Source organism: Oncorhynchus clarkii, chromosome 16 (assembly GCF_045791955.1).
Source record: "Oncorhynchus clarkii lewisi isolate Uvic-CL-2024 chromosome 16, UVic_Ocla_1.0, whole genome shotgun sequence".
Taxonomy (NCBI): Eukaryota; Metazoa; Chordata; class Actinopteri; order Salmoniformes; family Salmonidae; genus Oncorhynchus; species Oncorhynchus clarkii.
This window is the reverse complement of record NC_092162.1, coordinates 28,889,811-28,908,097: the sequence shown is the minus strand read 5'-3', so window position 1 is coordinate 28,908,097 and position 18,287 is coordinate 28,889,811. Positions and strand designations below refer to the sequence as shown.

Here is an 18,287-nt window from a genome sequence, read left to right as displayed (position 1 = left end):
TATTTCGGGATCAAAAAGAAACTTAGGTGGTGAGCACGACAGGAGGCGTGGTAATGAGCGCGGTCGGCCGTTGGTGTGGCTACATTTTAGAGATTTTTTGGGGGGCCCTTATCTTGGCACTGTCGATGTTGTTTTGAATTTTGACCCTAATTCCCTGCAATTCTACGAATTTCTCCATGTAACAAAAACATTTTGGGGGCAGTTTAAAAGCTAATTTCACGCCACAAATTTCTTGTTACCAAACTATAGTTTTGACATCTACTTTGTGCATGACACAAGTCATTTTTCCAACAATTGTTTACAGACAGATTGTTTCACTTATAATTTACTGTATCACAATTCCCGTTTGTCAGAAGTTTACATACACTAAGTTGACTGTGGCTTTAAACAGCTTGGAAAATTCCAGAAAATGATGTGATGGCTTTAGAAGCTTCTGATAGGCTAATTGACATCATTTTTGTCAATTGGAGGTGTACGTGTGGATGTATTTCAAGGCATACCATCAAACTCAGTGCCTCTTTGCTTGACATCATGAGGAAATCAAAAGAAATCCAAGACCTCAGAAAAAAAATTGTAGACATCCACAATTCTGGTTGATCCTTGGGATTTCCAAACGCCTGAAGGTCCCGCGTTCATCTATACAAACAATAGAACGCAAGTATAAACACCATGGGACCACGCAGCCGTCATACCGCTCAGGAAGGAGACGTACATTTTGGAGAAATATCCTCTGGTCTGATGAAACAGAAATTGATCTGTTTGGCCATAATGACCATCATTATGTTTGGAGGAAAAAGTGGGAGGCTTGCAAGCCGAAGAACACCATCCCAACCGTAAAGCACGGGTGTGGCAGCATGTTGAGATGTGTCTGTTACTTGAACTCTGTGAAGCATTTATTTCAGCTGAAATTTCTGAGGCTGGTATCTCTTATGAACTCATCCTCTGCAGCAGTAACTTTGGGTCTTCCTTTCCTGTGGCGGTCCTCATGAGAGCCAGTTTCATCATAGTGCTTGGTAGTTTTTGCGACTGCACTTGAAGAAACTTTAAAAGTTCTTGAAATTTTCCAAATTGACTTACCTTCATGTCTTAAAGTACTGATGGACTGCCATTTCTCTTTGCTTATTTGAGCTGTTCTTGCCATAATATGGACTTGGTCTTTTACCAAATAGGGCTATATTCTGTGTACCATCCTTACCTTGTCACAACACAACTGATTGGGTCAAACACATTAAAGAAGGAAATACATTCCACAAATTAACTTTTAACAAGGCACACCTTTTAATTGAAATGCATTCCAGGTGATTACCTCATGAAGCTAGTTGAGAGAATGCCAAGAGTGTGCAACGCTATCATCAAGGCAAAGGGTGGCTACTTTGAAGAACCTCAAATATAAAATACTTTTTTCGTTACTACATGATTCCATATGTGTTATTCTATTGTTTTGATGTCTTCACTATTATTCTACAATGTAGAAAATAGTTAAAATAAAGAAAAACCATTGAATGAGTAGGTTTGTCCAACTTTTTGATTGGTACTCTAGATCTTTTAAAAATTGAGTATCAAAATTATTAGTGTGCTGGAGTTGATTTTTTATTCAATAATGTACAGTTTGTGCCCTCAGCATGCTTTTTCTACACCCTTTTCTGTCTCATCACCAGTCATCGACTACCATCTACGTGCGTATAGTGGATGAGAACGACAACGCGCCAGAGTTTCCAGAGGAAGAGTATGTGACGGTGCTGAGCGAGGGACCCAACACCGTGGGTGCCATTATTGCCACGGTAACCGCCATCGACCCAGACGAGGGCCTCAATGGCACCCTGCGATATGCCATCGACCACGGAAACCTGGACATCACCTTCCACATCAATCACACTACCGTAAGAATATGGACAGATATTTTACTCTGATACCTAACCTACTTTGTTCTGTGCAGACCTTGGTTTTTCTACTATTTGAAAACCCTTCAGATAGTTTAGCTGTGATTGATTGCGCTTTCCTTGCGCATTCAAAGAAATAGAAAAATCAAATTAAATGTTATTCATCGGCATGTTCCGAATACAACAGATCTAGACTTAACCATGAAATGCATGTCTATGAGCCCTTCCCAATGATGCAGAGTTTAAAAAAAATAATAATAAAAAGAAAAGTTGTAACACAAGGAATAAAATACACAAGAATGGAGCTATATACAGGGAGTGCTATATACCAGATCAATGTGCAGGAGTATGAGGTAGTTGAGTTAGATTTATACAACGGTTGGTTGTAATCCTGAATGCTTATTGGTTAAAACAGCATTCCAGCTGATTTCTCTTCCACATTTACCACCAGCTAAATCTATGACGTTAAAATACCTATTAACTCTATTCCATGTGACTACGCAATCCACTGTCACATCAGCCCAGCCAGGTAATTTATAAATTTGATCTCCACTATAAAAAGCATCTAGACATAATCTCACATTTCTTTTAGACTAAAGTTTAGTTTTCAATAACGGAGATTTGTATAAACCTTGCTGTCTGTCTCTCCGGCATTTGCAACATTGTTTCGATATTGAAATTCAATCCCCAGCTTTCCCATAGTAATGAACGTGTTGGGAGTCGGGATGAGACAGACAGGTAGGCATCTTTTCTCAGTTAGCTGAAATCATGAATCAGCATAATGTTTATGGATATATACAAATAACTATCAATAGAAAACAGGTCAAATGAAGTGCAGCTAGTTTGAAGTCTTTTCGGCTTCAGTTTGAAGTGATTGTGTTAGCTGTGTTTCTGGATAGATCTTCTGAACAACAATGTCCTGAAGAGAGAGCATGTTTTCTACACCAGGCAAAATCACGCCTCAATTAGCTCATTGTTATGGGTTTATCCAGTTAAATGTCAGTAGAAAACAGCTGCACTGTTTGACGTTACTGTAAGTTAGCCGTAGTTGGCTAGCTAGCAAGCAAGAGATAAAAACGTTGCCAGCCAGTTTGGCAATGGAACATTTAGAATGAACGACTGGGTTGTTCCAAAGATACAGAACAAAAAGACTGAATGACTGGGTTGAGTCTCTGGCAACCAAACCAATAGAATGAATGACCAGCCGGCTTGGGTAGCAACTCTATATTTGTGTCTGGACTGTATCTTGTGGAAGGATGAAATAGTATGAATAAATTCATCAAAATAAAATTAATGAAAATATGTAAATAATTATTTGAATATGTTGGTAACCCGTTGTATAAAAGTGATAACATTGTGTCAATATGTCCCCCAAACACTGGCTTCTCAGGCATTATCCCTTATAGGGATAGCCCCCTTTTTTTTACATTTTTGCCTAAATGACATACCCAAATCTAACTGCCTGTAGCTGAGGCCCTGAGGCAAGGATATGCATATTCTTGGTAGCATTTGAAAGGAAACACTTTGAGGATTTTGGAAATGTGAATTGAATGTAATATTGAATTGAATACAACACATTTGATTTGGTAGAAGAAAATACAAAGAAAAAACCAACCGGTCTTTTTCTACCATCATCTTTGAAATGCAAGAGAAAGGTTCTAGCCAGTTCTAGCCATCACTCTGGTTGTAATTCCGATAGTGTCCACAAGATGGCAGCAGTGTATGTGCAAAGTTGATGGATGGATAACTTGAAGTATGAGTGAACTACAAGACTTTTAGTGTGAAGTCCCCAGGTACATTTGGGCAAATCGTGAAGGAGCCATTCGCATTCATATTACATTTTTCTTCAAGAATATCGTCAAATCTGTATACTTTGATTTAGCTCTCCAAGTGTTAGTAGCCATATTATAAGTTCAACATTTGCTAAATAACCAGTTCATTACCAGTTCATAACTTCATAAATCTGAATATCGTTATAATTTTTGTCCAAAATGAAAAGGCCTGCTGTCGTACAAGGTTAGTAGCTACATTTTATGACATCTGCATGGTTTCCGGATACTCCCGTAAATCCCAGCTCATTGGCTATCTAGCTAGCTTTGTTTGACCCCGATTAGCGCTTATTTGACAAAGATACAATCATTCAAGTGATGACCGCCCGCTTCATCGGCGTACCATGAAGGCGTCGCTCTCTGACCAAATATGGTGTCCTATAGGATATACTACACCCCTAATGATATAGTGAAGTCTTGTTACCTTCTAGGATCTCCTAGGAATAAATACAAACGTGATTTGACTCATTGAAACAATATTTAGGGTGATATTTTCACAGTTTCCTTTCTTTGCAAATTGAACGAGTGTAATGGTTGTTGTCTGGAGATAGAGAGGACCAAAGTGAGGCTTGGTTAGCGTTCATCTTTTTAATGGAAAACTGAACACTTCAAAAACACAAAACAACAAAGTGACAAACGAAACAGTTCTATCTGGTGCAGACACACAAAGACTGAAAATAACCACTCACAAACTCCAATAGAAAATAGGCAGAACGTGACGAGTGTCTTTGCAAATTGAATAAGTGGAAATACAAAAACGATCGTGCATGCTATATGGACCTTTTTAGGACATGAAAAAGGATTTTATCGAACAAAACAACACCATGTTATTTCTGGGACCCTATCTCTCAGCCCCCTCTTGTACTCCCTGTTCACCAATAACTGTGTAGCGACACACGTCCCCATCTTAATCATCAAGCTTGCTGACGACACAACAACGATGACCAACAAATTGGAAGCCAATTCTAGATTTAAGATTGGATTGGAGATGCTTAGTGTGAGTCTGGAAGGAGAGTTTACAGTCTAGCCAGAAACCTAGGTATTTGTAGTTGTCCACATATTCTAAGTCAGAACCGTCCAGAGTAGTGATGCTAGTCGGGCGGGGGGGTGTGGGCAGCAATCGGTTGAAGAGCATGCACTTAGTTTTACGAGAATTTAAAAGCAGTTGGAGGCCTCGGAAGGAGTGTTGTATGGCATTGAAGCTTGTTTGGAGGGTTGTTGACAGTGTCCAAAGAAGGACCAGATGTATACAGAATGGTGTCATCTGCGTAGAGGTGGATCAGAGAGTCACCAGCAGCGAGAGCGACATCATTGATGTATACAGAGAAATGAGTCGGCCCGGGAATTGAACCCTGTGGCACGCCATAGAGACTGCCGGAGGTCCGGACAATTTGTCACACTGAACTCGATCTGAGAAGTAGTTGGTGAACCAGGCGAGGCAGTCATTTGAGAAGCCAAGGCTATTGAGTCTGCCGATAAGAGCACAGTGTTTGACAGAGTCGAAAACCTTGGCCAGGCCGATGAAGAAGGTTGCACAGTACTGTCTTTTGTCGATTGCAGTTATGATATCGTTTAGGACCTTAAGCGTGGCTGAGGTGCACCCATGACCAGCTTGGTAACCAGATTGCATAGTGGAGTAGGTACGGTGGGATTTGAAATGGTCGGTGATCTGTTTGTTTATTGGGATCGGTGTCCCGCTTGCGTGCAGCTACGACAACATCCGGTGAAATTGCCGAAATTCAAAATACAAAAATCGTAATATTAAAAATTCATGAAAATACAAGTTGTCAGATTTCAAAAAGGCTTTACGGCGAAAAAATACCATGAGATTATCTGAGGACAGCGCCCCACATCAAAATACTTTTTCAAAACAGCACAGGCGTCACAAAATCTCAAATAGCGATAAAATAAATCACTTACCACTTAGATCTTCCTCCTTTTGCAAGGGTCCCTTGCTTGTTCGATAAAGTCCCTCTTAATTTCCAAAAAACAACTTTGTAAAGACTGTTGACATCTATTTGTTTTTCCTATAGGCTAGCATTGAAATGACATGTGACCTCAAAAACACATTTTCTGGATGGATTTTCCCGAGTAGGGGTAGCCAGGTGGAAAGCATGGCCAATGATCAATTATCCTAGATTTATCGGTGGTGACAATGTTTCCTATCCTCAGTGCAGTGGGCAGCTGGGAGGAGGTGCTCTTATTCTTCATGGACTTTACAGTGTCCCAAAACTTTTTGGAAATTGTGCTACAGGATGCAAATGTATGTTTGAAAAAGCTAGCCGTAGCTTTCCTAACTGCCTGTGTATATTGGTTCCTGACTTCCCTGAAAAGTTGCATATCGAGGGGGCTATTCGATGCTAATGCAGAATGCAACAGGATATTTTTTGTGCTGGTCAAGGGCAGTCAAGTCTGGGATGAACCAAGAGCTATATTTGTTCTTAGTTCTACATTTTGTTGAATGGGGCATGCTTATTTAAGATGGAAGGGAAAGCACTTTTAAAGAGCAATCAGCTATCCTTTACTGACGGGATAAGGTCAATATCCTTCCTGGATACCCGGGCCAGGTCGATTAGAAAGGCCTGCTCGCTGAAGTTTGACAGTGATGAGGGGTGGTCATTTCACCGTGGATTACGCATGCGATGCCACCCATTACGCACGCAGGCAATGCGGCAATGATTGCTGAGATCCTGGTTGAAGACAGCAGAGGTGTATTTAGAGGGCAAGTTGATCAGGATGATATCTAAGAGGGTGCCCATGGTTACAGATTTGTAGTTGTACCTGGTAATTTGTGTGAGATTGAGGGCATCTAGCTTAGATTGTAGGACAGCCGGGGTGTTAAGCATGTCCCAGTTTAGGTCACAGGAGCTCTGAAGATAGATGGGGGCAATCAATTCACATATGGTGCCCAGGGCACAGCTGGGGGCTGAAGGTGGTCTATAACAAGCGGCAGTGGTGAGACACTTGTTTCTGGAAAGGTGCATTTCTTTAAGTAGAAGCTTGAACTGTTTGGGCACAGACCTGGACAGCATGACAGAACTCTGCAGGCTGTCTATGCAGTAGATTGAACTCCACCCCCTTTGGCAGTTCTATCTTGGCAGAAAATGTTATAGTTAGGGATGGAAATTTCTGGATTTTTGGTGGACTTTCTAAGCCAGGATTCAGACACGGCTAGGACATCCAGGTTGGCAGAGTGTGCTAAAGCATTGTATAAAACAAGCTTAGGGAAGAGGCTTCTAATGTTAACATGCATGAAACCAAGGCTTTTGCGGTTACAGAAGTCAACAAATGAGAGTGCCTGGGGAATGGGAGTGGAGCTAGGCGCAGCAGGGCCTGGATTAACCTCTACATCACCAGAGAAACAGAGGAGGAGTAGGATAAGTGTACGTCTAAAGGCTATAAGAACTGGTCGTCTAGTGCGTTCGGAAAACAGAGAGTAAAAGGAGCAGGTTTCTGGGCACGGAAGAATAGATTCAAGGCATGATGTACAGACAAGGCTAGGACGTGAATACAGTGGAGGTAAACCTAGACATTGAGTGACGATGAGAGAGGTTTTGTCTCTAGAGACACCATTTAAACCAGGTAAGGTCACCGCATGTGTGGGAGATGGAACAAAAGGGCTAGCTAAGGTATATTGAGCATGTCTGGAGGCTCTACAGTGAAATAAGACAATAATCACTAACCAAAACAGCAATGGACAAAGCATAATGACATAAGGGAGAGGCATGCGTAGCCGAGTGATCATAGAGTCCAGTGAGTAGCTAGGCGAGCTGGAGACACGGCGATTCAGACAGCTAGCGGGCCGGGGCTAGCAGAAGGGCCTTAGGGGTACGTCGCGATGGAAGCGTCTGTTGAAACCCCCTCGGACGGTTACGTCATCAGACCAGTCGTGATGGATCGTCGGGGCTCCATGTAAAGGGGTCCAGGCCATTTGGCAAAATAGGTATTGGCTGATGGACCGCTTCAGCTAGCCGGGAGATGGGCCTAGCTCAGGGCTAACTGTTGCTTGCTTCGGGACAGAGACGTTAGCCAGGAGTAGCCACTCGGATAGCAGCTAGCTAGCTGCGATGATCAAGGTGAAAAGGTTCAGGCTTGCGATAGGAATCCGGAGATATGGTAGAGAAAATGCAGTCCGATATGCTCTGGGTTGAATCACGCTGTGCAGACTGGCAGGGGTTGACCGGGCTGAGGCTAGCTGATGACCACTAGCAGTGGCTAACTGACAACTAACTAGTAGCTAGGCTAGTTAGCTGGCTAGCTTCTGTTGGGGGTTCTGGTTCTAAAGTATAAAAAATAGCAGATCCATACCATATTGGTTGAGGTGGGTTGCAGAAGAGTATTTTGAAATTGAGGTTAAAAAAAATATATATATATATACGAAGATAAAAATATGTATACGACAAGACAAAGTCAAAGACGTCTGATTGCTACACCATCTTGGATTGTTACGTAATGAATTAAATGTAGTTAATTGATTTGATACGACACCTGTGACTGATTTGTTAAACTCCTCAATGCTGTAGGATGAATCCAGGAACATTACCCAGTCTGTACTAGAAAAACAGTCTTGTAGTCTCGTGTCTGCTTCATCTGATCGCTTTTGTATTGGTACTTCCTGTTTGAGCTTGTTGTTTGTTAACAGGAAGCAGGAAAATAGAGTCATGGTCAGATTTGCCGAAGGACGAGGGAGGGCCTTATGCATTTCTGGGGGTGGAATATAAGTGGTCTAAAGTTTTAGAAGCCATAGTAGCGCAGGAGATGTGTTGGTAGAAGTGAGGTAGAACGGTTTTAAGTCTCCCGGCATTAGTCTCGTTCACCAGAAATGCTGCTTCTGGGTGAGAGGTTTCTTGTTTGTTTATGGCCCAATACAGTTTGTTGACTGCCAAAGTGGTGGAGTGATGTATACAGCAGTGATGATTACGGATGAAAACTCTCTTGGTATTCTATATCAGGTGAGCAAAAGCTTGAGATTTGCTTCGCACTGGAAGTAGCGCACCAGTTGTTGTTTATAAAGAGACATAGCCCTCTCCTTTTGGACTTGCCAGAGGCTGCCTTCGTCCGATCGTGTCGCTGCATGGAGAAACCACTGAGTCCTACGTACATATAATCATCCAGCCACGTCTCTGCAAGGCATATAATATTACAGATTTTCAAGTCTCTGATAGGAGACTCTGGAACGAAGCTCATCCATCTTTTTCTCAAGTGACTGGACATTTGCTGGTCGATATTATCTTAGTCTCAATCTCATCAGGATGCCGGCACGTCTCATGTGTCTACGCCTGCAGTGCTTTGGTAGTCCATGAAACAAAGGAATGGGGTCCGGTATGAACAAGGGAACAGCTGAGTTGGTGTTAAAGTCGGATTTGAAATTGAAATCAAGGTTAATAATAAATGTTGATCTGATGTCCAGAAGTATTTGGCGGTCATACAGTGGCAAGAAAAAGTATGTCAACCCTTTGGAATTATCTGGATTTCTGCATAAATTGGCCATAACATTTGATCTGATCTTCATCTATGTCACAACACTAGACAAACACAGTCTGCTTAAGCTAATAACACACAAACAATTATATGTTTTCATGTCTTTATTGAACACACTGTGTAAACATTCACAGTGTAGGGTGGAAAAAATATGTGAACCCTTGCATTTAATAACTGGTTGACCTCCTTTGGCAGCAGTAAAGTTAACCAAACGTTTTCTGCAGTTGCGGATCAGACCTGCACAACGGTCAGGAGGAATTTTGAACCATTCGTATTTACAAAATTGTTTCAGTTCAGCAATATTCTTAGGTTATCTGGTGTGAACCGCTCTCGAGGTCATGCCACAGCATTTTAAATCGGGTTGAGGTCAGGAATCTGACTGGGTCACTCCAGAAGGTGTATTTCCTTCTGTTGAAGCCAATCTTTGTTGATTGACCTCTGTGTTTTGGTTCGTTGTCCTATTGCGTCACCCGACTTCTGTTGAGCTTCAATTGGCGGACATATAAATAAGATCTGGTGCAACCAATTACCTTCAGAAGTCACACAATTAGTTAAATAAAGTTCACCTGTGTGCAATCTAAGTGTCACATGATCTGTAAAATGATCTTAGTATATATACACAAATCAAATTGATTTATATAGCCTTTCTTACATCAGCTGATATATCAAAGTGGTGTACTGAAACCCAGCCTAAAACCCCAAGCAATGCAGGTGTAGAAGCACCTACACCTGTTCTGAAAGGCCCCAGAATCTGCAACACCACGTAGCAAGGGGCACCATGAAGGAGCTCTCCAAACAGGGACAGAGTTGTGGAGAAGTACAGATCAGGGTTGGTTTATAAAAACAATATCAGAAACTTTGAACATCCCACGGAGCACCGTTCAATCCATTATACATTTTTTTTAACAAAATGGCACCACAACAAACCTGCCAAGAGAGGGCCGCCATCAAAAACTCACTGACCAGACAAGGAGGGCATTAATCAGAGAGGCAACAAAGAGACCAATGATAACCCTGAAGGAGCCGCAAAGCTCCACAGCGGGGATTGGAGTATCTGTCCATAGAAGCACTGTAAGCCGTACACCCCACAGAGCTGGGTTTACGGAAGAGTGTCCAGAAAAAAAGTAATTGCTTCAAATCAAATCAAATGTTATTTGTCACATGCGCCGAATACAACAGTTAAAGGCTTATTTATGAGCCCCTAACCGACAGTGCAGTTTAAAAAAATATGGATAAGAATAAGAGATAAAAGTAACAAGTAATTAAAGAGAAGCAGTAAAAAATAACAATATATACAGGGGGTGCCGGTACAGAGTCAATGTTCGGGGACACCGGTTAGTTGAGGTAGTATGTACATGTAGGTAGAGTGACTATGCATAGATGACAACAGAGCGTGGCAGTGGTGTGGAGGGATGAGGGCAATTGTGAATAGTCTGGGTAACCATTTGACTAGATGTTCAGGAGTCTTATGGCTTTGGAGTAGAAGCTGTTTAGAAGCCTCTTGGACCTAGAATTGGCGCTCCGGTACCGCTTACCGTGTGGTAGCATAGAGAACAGTCTATGACTAGGGTGGCTGGAGTCTTTGAAAATGTTCAGGGCCTCCCTCTGACACCGCCTGGTATAGAGGTCTGGGCCATTCACTCTACCCTCTGTGTGCCATGCGGTCAGAGGACAAGCAGTTGCCATACCAGGCAGTGATGCAACCAGTGCTCTCGATGGTGCAGCTGTAGAATCTTTTGAGGATCTGAGGGCCTATGCCAAATCATTGCAGTCTCCTGGGGGGGAATAGGTTTTGTCGTACCCGCTTCACAACTGTCACGGTGTGTTTGGACCATGTTAGTTTGTTGGTGATATGGACACAAAGGAGCTTGAAGCTCTCAACCTGCTCCACTGCAGCCCCGTCGATGAGAATGGGGCATGCTCGGTCCTCTTTTTCCTGTAGTCCACAATCATCTCCTTTGTCTTGATCAGAAAAAATAAGAAAACAAAAAAATAAGCAAACACATTTGGTGTTCGCCAAAAGGCAATGTGGGAGACTCCCCAAACATATGGAAGATGGTTTTCTGGTCAGATGGGACTAAAATTGAGCTTTTTGGCCATCAAGAAAAACACTATGTCTGGCGCAAACCCATAACCTTTCATCACTCCGAGAACAACATCCCCAATAGTGAAGCATTGTCGTGGCAGCATCATGCTGTGGGGATGTTTTTCAACGGCAGGGACTGGGAAACTGGTCAGAATTGAAGGAATGATGGATGGCGCTAAATACAGGGAAATTCTTGAGGGAAACCTGTTTCAGTCTTCCAGAGATTTGAGACTGGGACGGAGGTTCACCTTCCAGCAGGACAATGACCCTAATCATACTAATAAAGCAAAACTCGAGTGGTTTAAGGGGACACATTAAATGTCTTGGAATGGCCTAGTCAAAGCCCAGACCTCAATCCAGTGTAGAATCTGTGGTAGGACTTAAAGATTGCTGTACACCAGCAGGAACCCATCCAACTTGAAGGAGATGGAGCAGTTCTCCTTTGAAGAATGGTCAAAAATTTCAGTGGCTATATTTGCCAAGCTTATAGAGACATACACCAAAAGACTTGCAGCTGTGTTTGCTGCAAAAGGTGGATCTACAAAGTATTGACTTTCAGGGGGGTGAATAGTTATGGACGCTCAAGTTCAGTTTTTTTCCTTATTTCTTGTTTGTTTCACAATAAAACATATTTAGCATCTTCAAAGTGGTAGGAATATTTTGTAAAACAAATGATACAAACCCCCCAAAAATCTATTTTAATTCCAGGTTGTAAGGCTAGAAAATAGGAACAATGCCAAGGGTGGGAGAACACTTCCGCTAGCCATTATAGCCTTTGATTCTCCTGCAAAATGTCTTGATAAACTTGGGAATATATTTTTCTGTTGATTATAGCACGGTTTCCAGACCCTGAGCAAGCAAATCAGCCCCAAACCATGATGCTCTCTCCACCATACTTTACAGTTGGGATGAGATTTTGATGTTGGTGTGTTGTGCCTTTTTTTCTCCACACATAGGGTTGTTGTGTTCCTTCCAAACAACTCAACTTTAGTTGTATCTGTCCACAGAACATTTTGCCTTAAGCGCTGTGGAATATCCAGGTGCTTTTTTGGACAGCAGTGGCTTCTTCTGTGGTGTCCTCCCATTAACACCATTCTTGTTTAGTGTTTTACGTATCGTAGACTCTTCAACAGAGATGTTAGCATATTCCAGAGATTTCTGACACTCTAGGATTCTTCTGAAACTCATTGAGCATTCTGCACTGTGGTCTTGCAGTCGTCTTTGCAGAACGGCCATTCCTAGGGAGAATAGCAACAGTGCTGAACGTTATAGACAATTTGTCCTACTGTGGACTGATGAACATCAAGGTTTTTAGAGATGCTTTTCTAACCCTTTCCAGCATTGTGCAAATCAACAATTCTTAATCTTAGGTCTTCTAAGATCTCTTTTGTTCGAAGCATTGTTCACATTCTTGTGAATAGCAAACTCTAATTTTGTGAGTGTTTTTGTTTGGCAGGGCAGCTCTAACCAACACCTCCAATTTCTTCTCATTGATTGGACTCCAATGTTAGCTGACTCCTGACTCAAATTAGCTTTTGGAGAAGTCATTAGCCTAGGGGTTCACATACTTTTTCCTATCTACACTGTGAATGTTTAAATTATGTTTTCAAAATAGACAAGAAAAACACAATTTGTGTGTTTTTAGTTTAAGCACACTATGTTTGTCTATTGTTGTGACCAAGATGAAGATCAGTTTAAATGTTATGACTAACTCATGCAGAAATACAGGTCATTCCAAAGGGTTCACATACTTTTTCTTGCCACTGTATGTGATAATAGTATGAACTTTCTGTAAAAAATTTTTTAGATAAACCAAACAAAAACTCACTTTCCCATCGGCCCATCTTTTAGTATCAGAATTGTTGCAGAAGTGCTAACTCTGCCCATCAGGGACACTAGGCAGGTTAAAACCTGTTAAGGTATAGGGGGCAGCATTTTCACTTTTGGATAAATAGCGTGCCCAATTTCAACTTCCTGCTACTCATGCCAGGAATATATGATATGCATATGATTAGTAGGTGTGGATAGAAAACACTCTGAAGTTTCTAAAACTGTTTCAATCATGTCTGTGACTATAACAGAACTTATGTAGCAGGCAAAACCCAGAGGACTAACTGTTCAGATTATTATTTTTTTGCCTCTGACCGTTCCTTCTGTTGTCTTTGCCAAGGGATATTTGATAGGGACCATTTTACAGTTCCTAAGACTTCCACTGGATGTCACCAGTCTTTGGAATTTGGTTGAGGTTAATCATTTGTGCAACGAAGAAGAAGCACATCCTGGAACAAGGTTACACTGTTGAGTGTTGCGCAAGACGAAAAAAGGAGCATGGTTTGTTTAGATTGCCCAGTCTACAATTTGATCGATTATTAACGTTTAAAAAATACCTAAAGTTGTATTACAAAAGTAGTCTGAATTATTTTGGCAAAGTTTATAGGCAACTTTTGAAATGTTTTGTAGTGACGTTGTGTTTTGGTAAGCTGTTTTTTTCTGGATCAAACGTGCTTTATAAATGGACATTTTGGGTATACATGGACGGAATTAATCGAAAAAAAAGGACCAATTGTGATGTTTATGGGACATATTGGAGTACCAACAAAAGAAGCTCGTCAAAGGTAATGCATATTTTATATTTTATTTAAGCGTTTTGTGTAGCGCCTGCTACGCTAGCTCTTTTGTTTACTACTGGTTCAGATGGGTGCACACTATCAGATAATAGCTTCTTATGCTTTCGCCGAAAAGCATTTTTTAAATCTGAGATGTTGACTGGATTCACAATGAGTGTAGCTTTAATTGAGTATCTTACATGTGTGATTTAATGAAATTTTGAATTGTATAACATTTTATTTGAATCTGGCTAGCGCTCTGCATTTCCCCAGGGAATTGGCCAGTTGAGACGCTAGCGTCTCCCTATCCTCAAGAGCAGCCGCTCAAAGTATTTGAAAGATTTCAAGTAGTATTTGAACCCAGGTCTGGTACTATGTGTAGGATGTGAGTGTACAGTATTTAGAATAGCATTGAGTGTTAAAGTATTTGTCTTTTTGTGCATGTGTATGTGTCCAGGGACGGATTGTTGCAGTGAAGGAGCTGGACTTTGAGATCAGCAATGGACACTACACACTTATCGTCACAGCAACGGACCAGTGTCCTATCCATGCCCTCCGCCTGACTTCCAGCACCACGGTGATGACAATGACACACACATACACACACTACATGACATTAACTCTTTTTACACTGCATGTTCATCATAACATGCAGTTATAATTTAATTGTTTTATCAAGGTAATTTACTTATAAATCAGCCTCTTTAAAGCCATTCGCATTGCAACAGTTGGCTGATAGCCACGCTTCCCAGCTTGACTTGAGTTTGCCTTTGAAGACTCTGGGGTATTGGGTTTCATATCCACAGCTGGGAAGTCCTACCTGCACTTTCCTTCACTGGTTGGACTGTCCGTCAATTCAGTTTTACTATATCTAGTTTAATTAAAAAAAACGTGAACATTATTTGTCGATGTGAAACAAAACCACATTGTGTTCATCACAGACAGACAACTTTTATAGGAGATGAAAGCTAAGATCGTAACGAATTCATAGAATGGCTAACCAACTGAGTTTCAGTAGGGGAGGGAAACAAGAATGAATGAAAGCCGTGAACCATAAATAATGTACATTTGTGCTAACCATGTTATATGATAATTTATTACAGTAATAAGGCAGCTGAAATCTTTTAGGATGTAATTTGTAAAGTTGATTGTAAATGGTATGTACAGTGCCTTGCGAAAGTATTCGGCCCCATTGAACTTTGCGACCCTTTGCCACATTTCAGGCTTCAAACATAAAGATATAAAACTGTATTTTTTTGTGAAGAATCAACAACAAGTGGGACACAATCATGAAGTGGAACGACATTTATTGGATATTTCAAACTTTTTTAACAAATCAAAAACTGAAAAATTGGCGTGCACAATTATTCAGCCCCCTTAAGTTAATACTTTGTAGCGCCACCTTTTGCTGCGATTACAGCTGTAAGTCGCTTGGGGTATGTCTCTATCAGTTTTGCACATCGAGAGACTGAAATTTTTTCCCATTCCTCCTTGCAAAACAGCTCGAGCTCAGTGAGGTTGGATGGAGAGCATTTGTGAACAGCAGTTTTCAGGTCTTTCCACAGATTCTCGATTGGATTCAGGTCTGGACTTTAACTTGGCCATTCTAACACCTGGATATGTTTATTTTTGAACCATTCCATTGTAGATTTTGCTTTATGTTTTGGATCATTGTCTTGTTGGAAGACAAATCTCCGTCCCAGTCTCAGGTCTTTTGCAGACTCCATCAGGTTTTCTTCCAGAATGGTCCTGTATTTGGCTCCATCCATCTTCCCATCAATTTTAACCATCTTCCCTGTCCCTGCTGAAGAAAAGCAGGCCCAAACCATGATGCTGCCACCACCATATTTGACAGTGGGGATGGTGTTTTCAGCTGTGTTGCTTTTACGCCAAACATAACGTTTTGCATTGTTGCCAAAAAGTTCAATTTTGGTTTCATCTGACCAGAGCACCTTCTTCCACATGTTTGGTGTGTCTCCCAGGTGGCTTGTGGCAAACTTTAAACAACACTTTTTATGGATATCTTTAAGAAATGGCTTTCTTGCCACTCTTCCATAAAGGCCAGATTTGTGCAATATACGACTGATTGTTGTCCTATGGACAGAGTCTCCCACCTCAGCTGTAGATCTCTGCAGTTCATCCAGAGTGATCATGGGCCTCTTGGCTGCATCTCTGATCAGTCTTCTCCTTGTATGAGCTGAAAGTTTAGAGGGACGGCCAGGTCTTGGTAGATTTGCAGTGGTCTGATACTCCTTCCATTTCAATATTATCGCTTGCACAGTGCTCCTTGGGATGTTTAAAGCTTGGGAAATCTTTTTGTATCCAAATCCGGCTTTAAACTTCTTCACAACAGTATCTCGGACCTGCCTGGTGTGTTCCTTGTTCTTCATGATGCTCTTTGCGCTGCCCAATTTTTCCGTTTTTGATTTGTTAAAAAAGTTTGAAATATCCAATAAATGTCGTTCCACTTCATGATTGTTTCCCACTTGTTGTTGATTCTTCACAAAAAAATTCAGTTTTATATCTTTATGTTTGAAGCCTGAAATGTGGCAAAAGGTCGCAAAGTTCAAGGGGGCCGAATACTTTCGCAAGGCACTGTATATTATCATAAAAAATATTCAGGCCCTATTCACTCATTTTTCAGGAATAGGGTCTATCATATTTTCATAAGATTTACTATTTTTCATACTATTTACTGGATCTTTTGATTTGAAAAAGCTAACCATCTGAGATTTCTAGCAGTATGCAGCATTACTAGGTACTGTTCATGGCCCTCTCATGATAATTGTTTTATTCTGGCATTGGAATCATCCTATTATTCCTAACAGGTTAATGTAGTTTATACACAGGCGTTTTTGTTTAGTCAAATTAATGACCACAAAAATGCTTTCCAAAAAGTTAACTATCCCTTTAATCACATCATAAACATCAAATCAAATGTTATTTGTCACATGCGCCAAATACAACCTTACAGTGAAATGCTTACAAGCCCTTAACTAGCAATGCTTTAAGAAGTTTTAAGAAAAAAATGATCAATAGAAAATAAAAGTAACAAATAATTTAACAGCAGCAGTAAAATAACAAGCAAGGCTGTATACAGGGGGTACAAAGTCAATGTGCGGGGACATCGGTTAGTCGAGGTAATTGAAGTAATATGTACATGTAGGTAGAGATAAAGTGACTATGCATGGATTATAAACAGAGAGTAGCAGCAGCGTAAAAGAGGGGTCTGTGTAGCCCTTTGATTAGCTGTTCATGAGTCTTATGGCTTGGGGGTAGAAGCTTGGGGGTAGAAGCCTTTTGGACCCAGACTTGGCGCTCCGGTACCACTTGCCGTGCAGTAGCAGAGAGAACAGTCTAAGACTAGGGTGGCTGGAGTCTTTGACTATTTTTAGGGCCTTCCTCTGACACAGCCTGCTGGTATAGAGGTCCTGGATGGCAGGAAGCTTGGCCCCAGTGATGTACTGGGCCATTCTCACAACCCTCTTTAGAGCCTTGCGTTCAGAGGACGAGCAGTTGCCATACCAGGCAGTGATGCAGTGATGCTCTCGATGTTGCAGCTGTAGAACCTTTTGAGGATCTGGTGACCCATGCCAAATGTTTTCAGTCTCCTGAGGGGGAAGAGGCTTTGTCTTCACGGCTGTCCTAGTGTGTTTGGACCATGATAGTTTGTTGGTGATGTGGACACCAAGGAACTTGACACTCTCAACCTGTTCTACTTCAGCCCCGTCGATGAGAATGGGGGCGTGCTCGGTCCTCCTTTTCCTGTAGTCCACAATCATCTCCTTTGTCTTGATCACGTTGAGGGAGAAAATGTTGTCCTGGCACCACACGGAAAGGTCTATGACCTTCTCCCTATAGGCTGTCTCATCGTTGTTGCTGACCAGGCCTACCACTGTTGTGTCATCAGCAAACTTGATGGTAGTGTTGGAGTCGTGCGTGGCCATGTAGTCATGAGTGAACAGGGAGTACAAGAGGGAACTGAGCACGCATCCCTGAAGGGCCCACGTGTGAGGATCAGCATGGCGGATGTGTTGTTCCCTACCCTTACCACCTGGGGGCAGCCCATCAAGAAGTCAAATCAAATCAAATTTATTTATATAGCCCTTCGTACATCAGCTGATATCTCAAAGTGCTGTACAGAAACCCAGCCTAAAACCCCAAACAGCAAGCAATGCAGGTGTAGAAGCACGATGGCTAGGAAAAACTCCCTAGAAAGGCCAAAACCTAGGAAGAAACCTAGAGAGGAACCAGGCTATGTGGGGTGGCCAGTCCTCTTCTGGCTGTGCCGGGTGGAGATGATAACAGAACATGGCCAAGATGTTCAAATGTTCATAAATGACCAGCATGGTCGAATAATAATAAGGCAGAACAGTTGAAACTGGAGCAGCAGCACGGCCAGGTG

At 41.7% G+C, this 18,287-nt stretch overlaps 1 protein-coding gene across 1 annotated transcript in view; it reads left to right on the top strand.

Moving 5' to 3' along the window:
- Nucleotides 1-18,287, top strand: part of LOC139368300 (cadherin-23-like) — a 237,626-nt gene that overhangs the window by 118,647 nt on the left and 100,692 nt on the right. Inside the window, exons 21-22 of the mRNA XM_071107046.1 lie at nucleotides 1,659-1,880; nucleotides 14,340-14,459. Of these exons, the coding sequence (XP_070963147.1) occupies nucleotides 1,659-1,880; nucleotides 14,340-14,459 (342 nt within the window). The remainder of the gene's footprint in view (nucleotides 1-1,658; nucleotides 1,881-14,339; nucleotides 14,460-18,287) is intronic.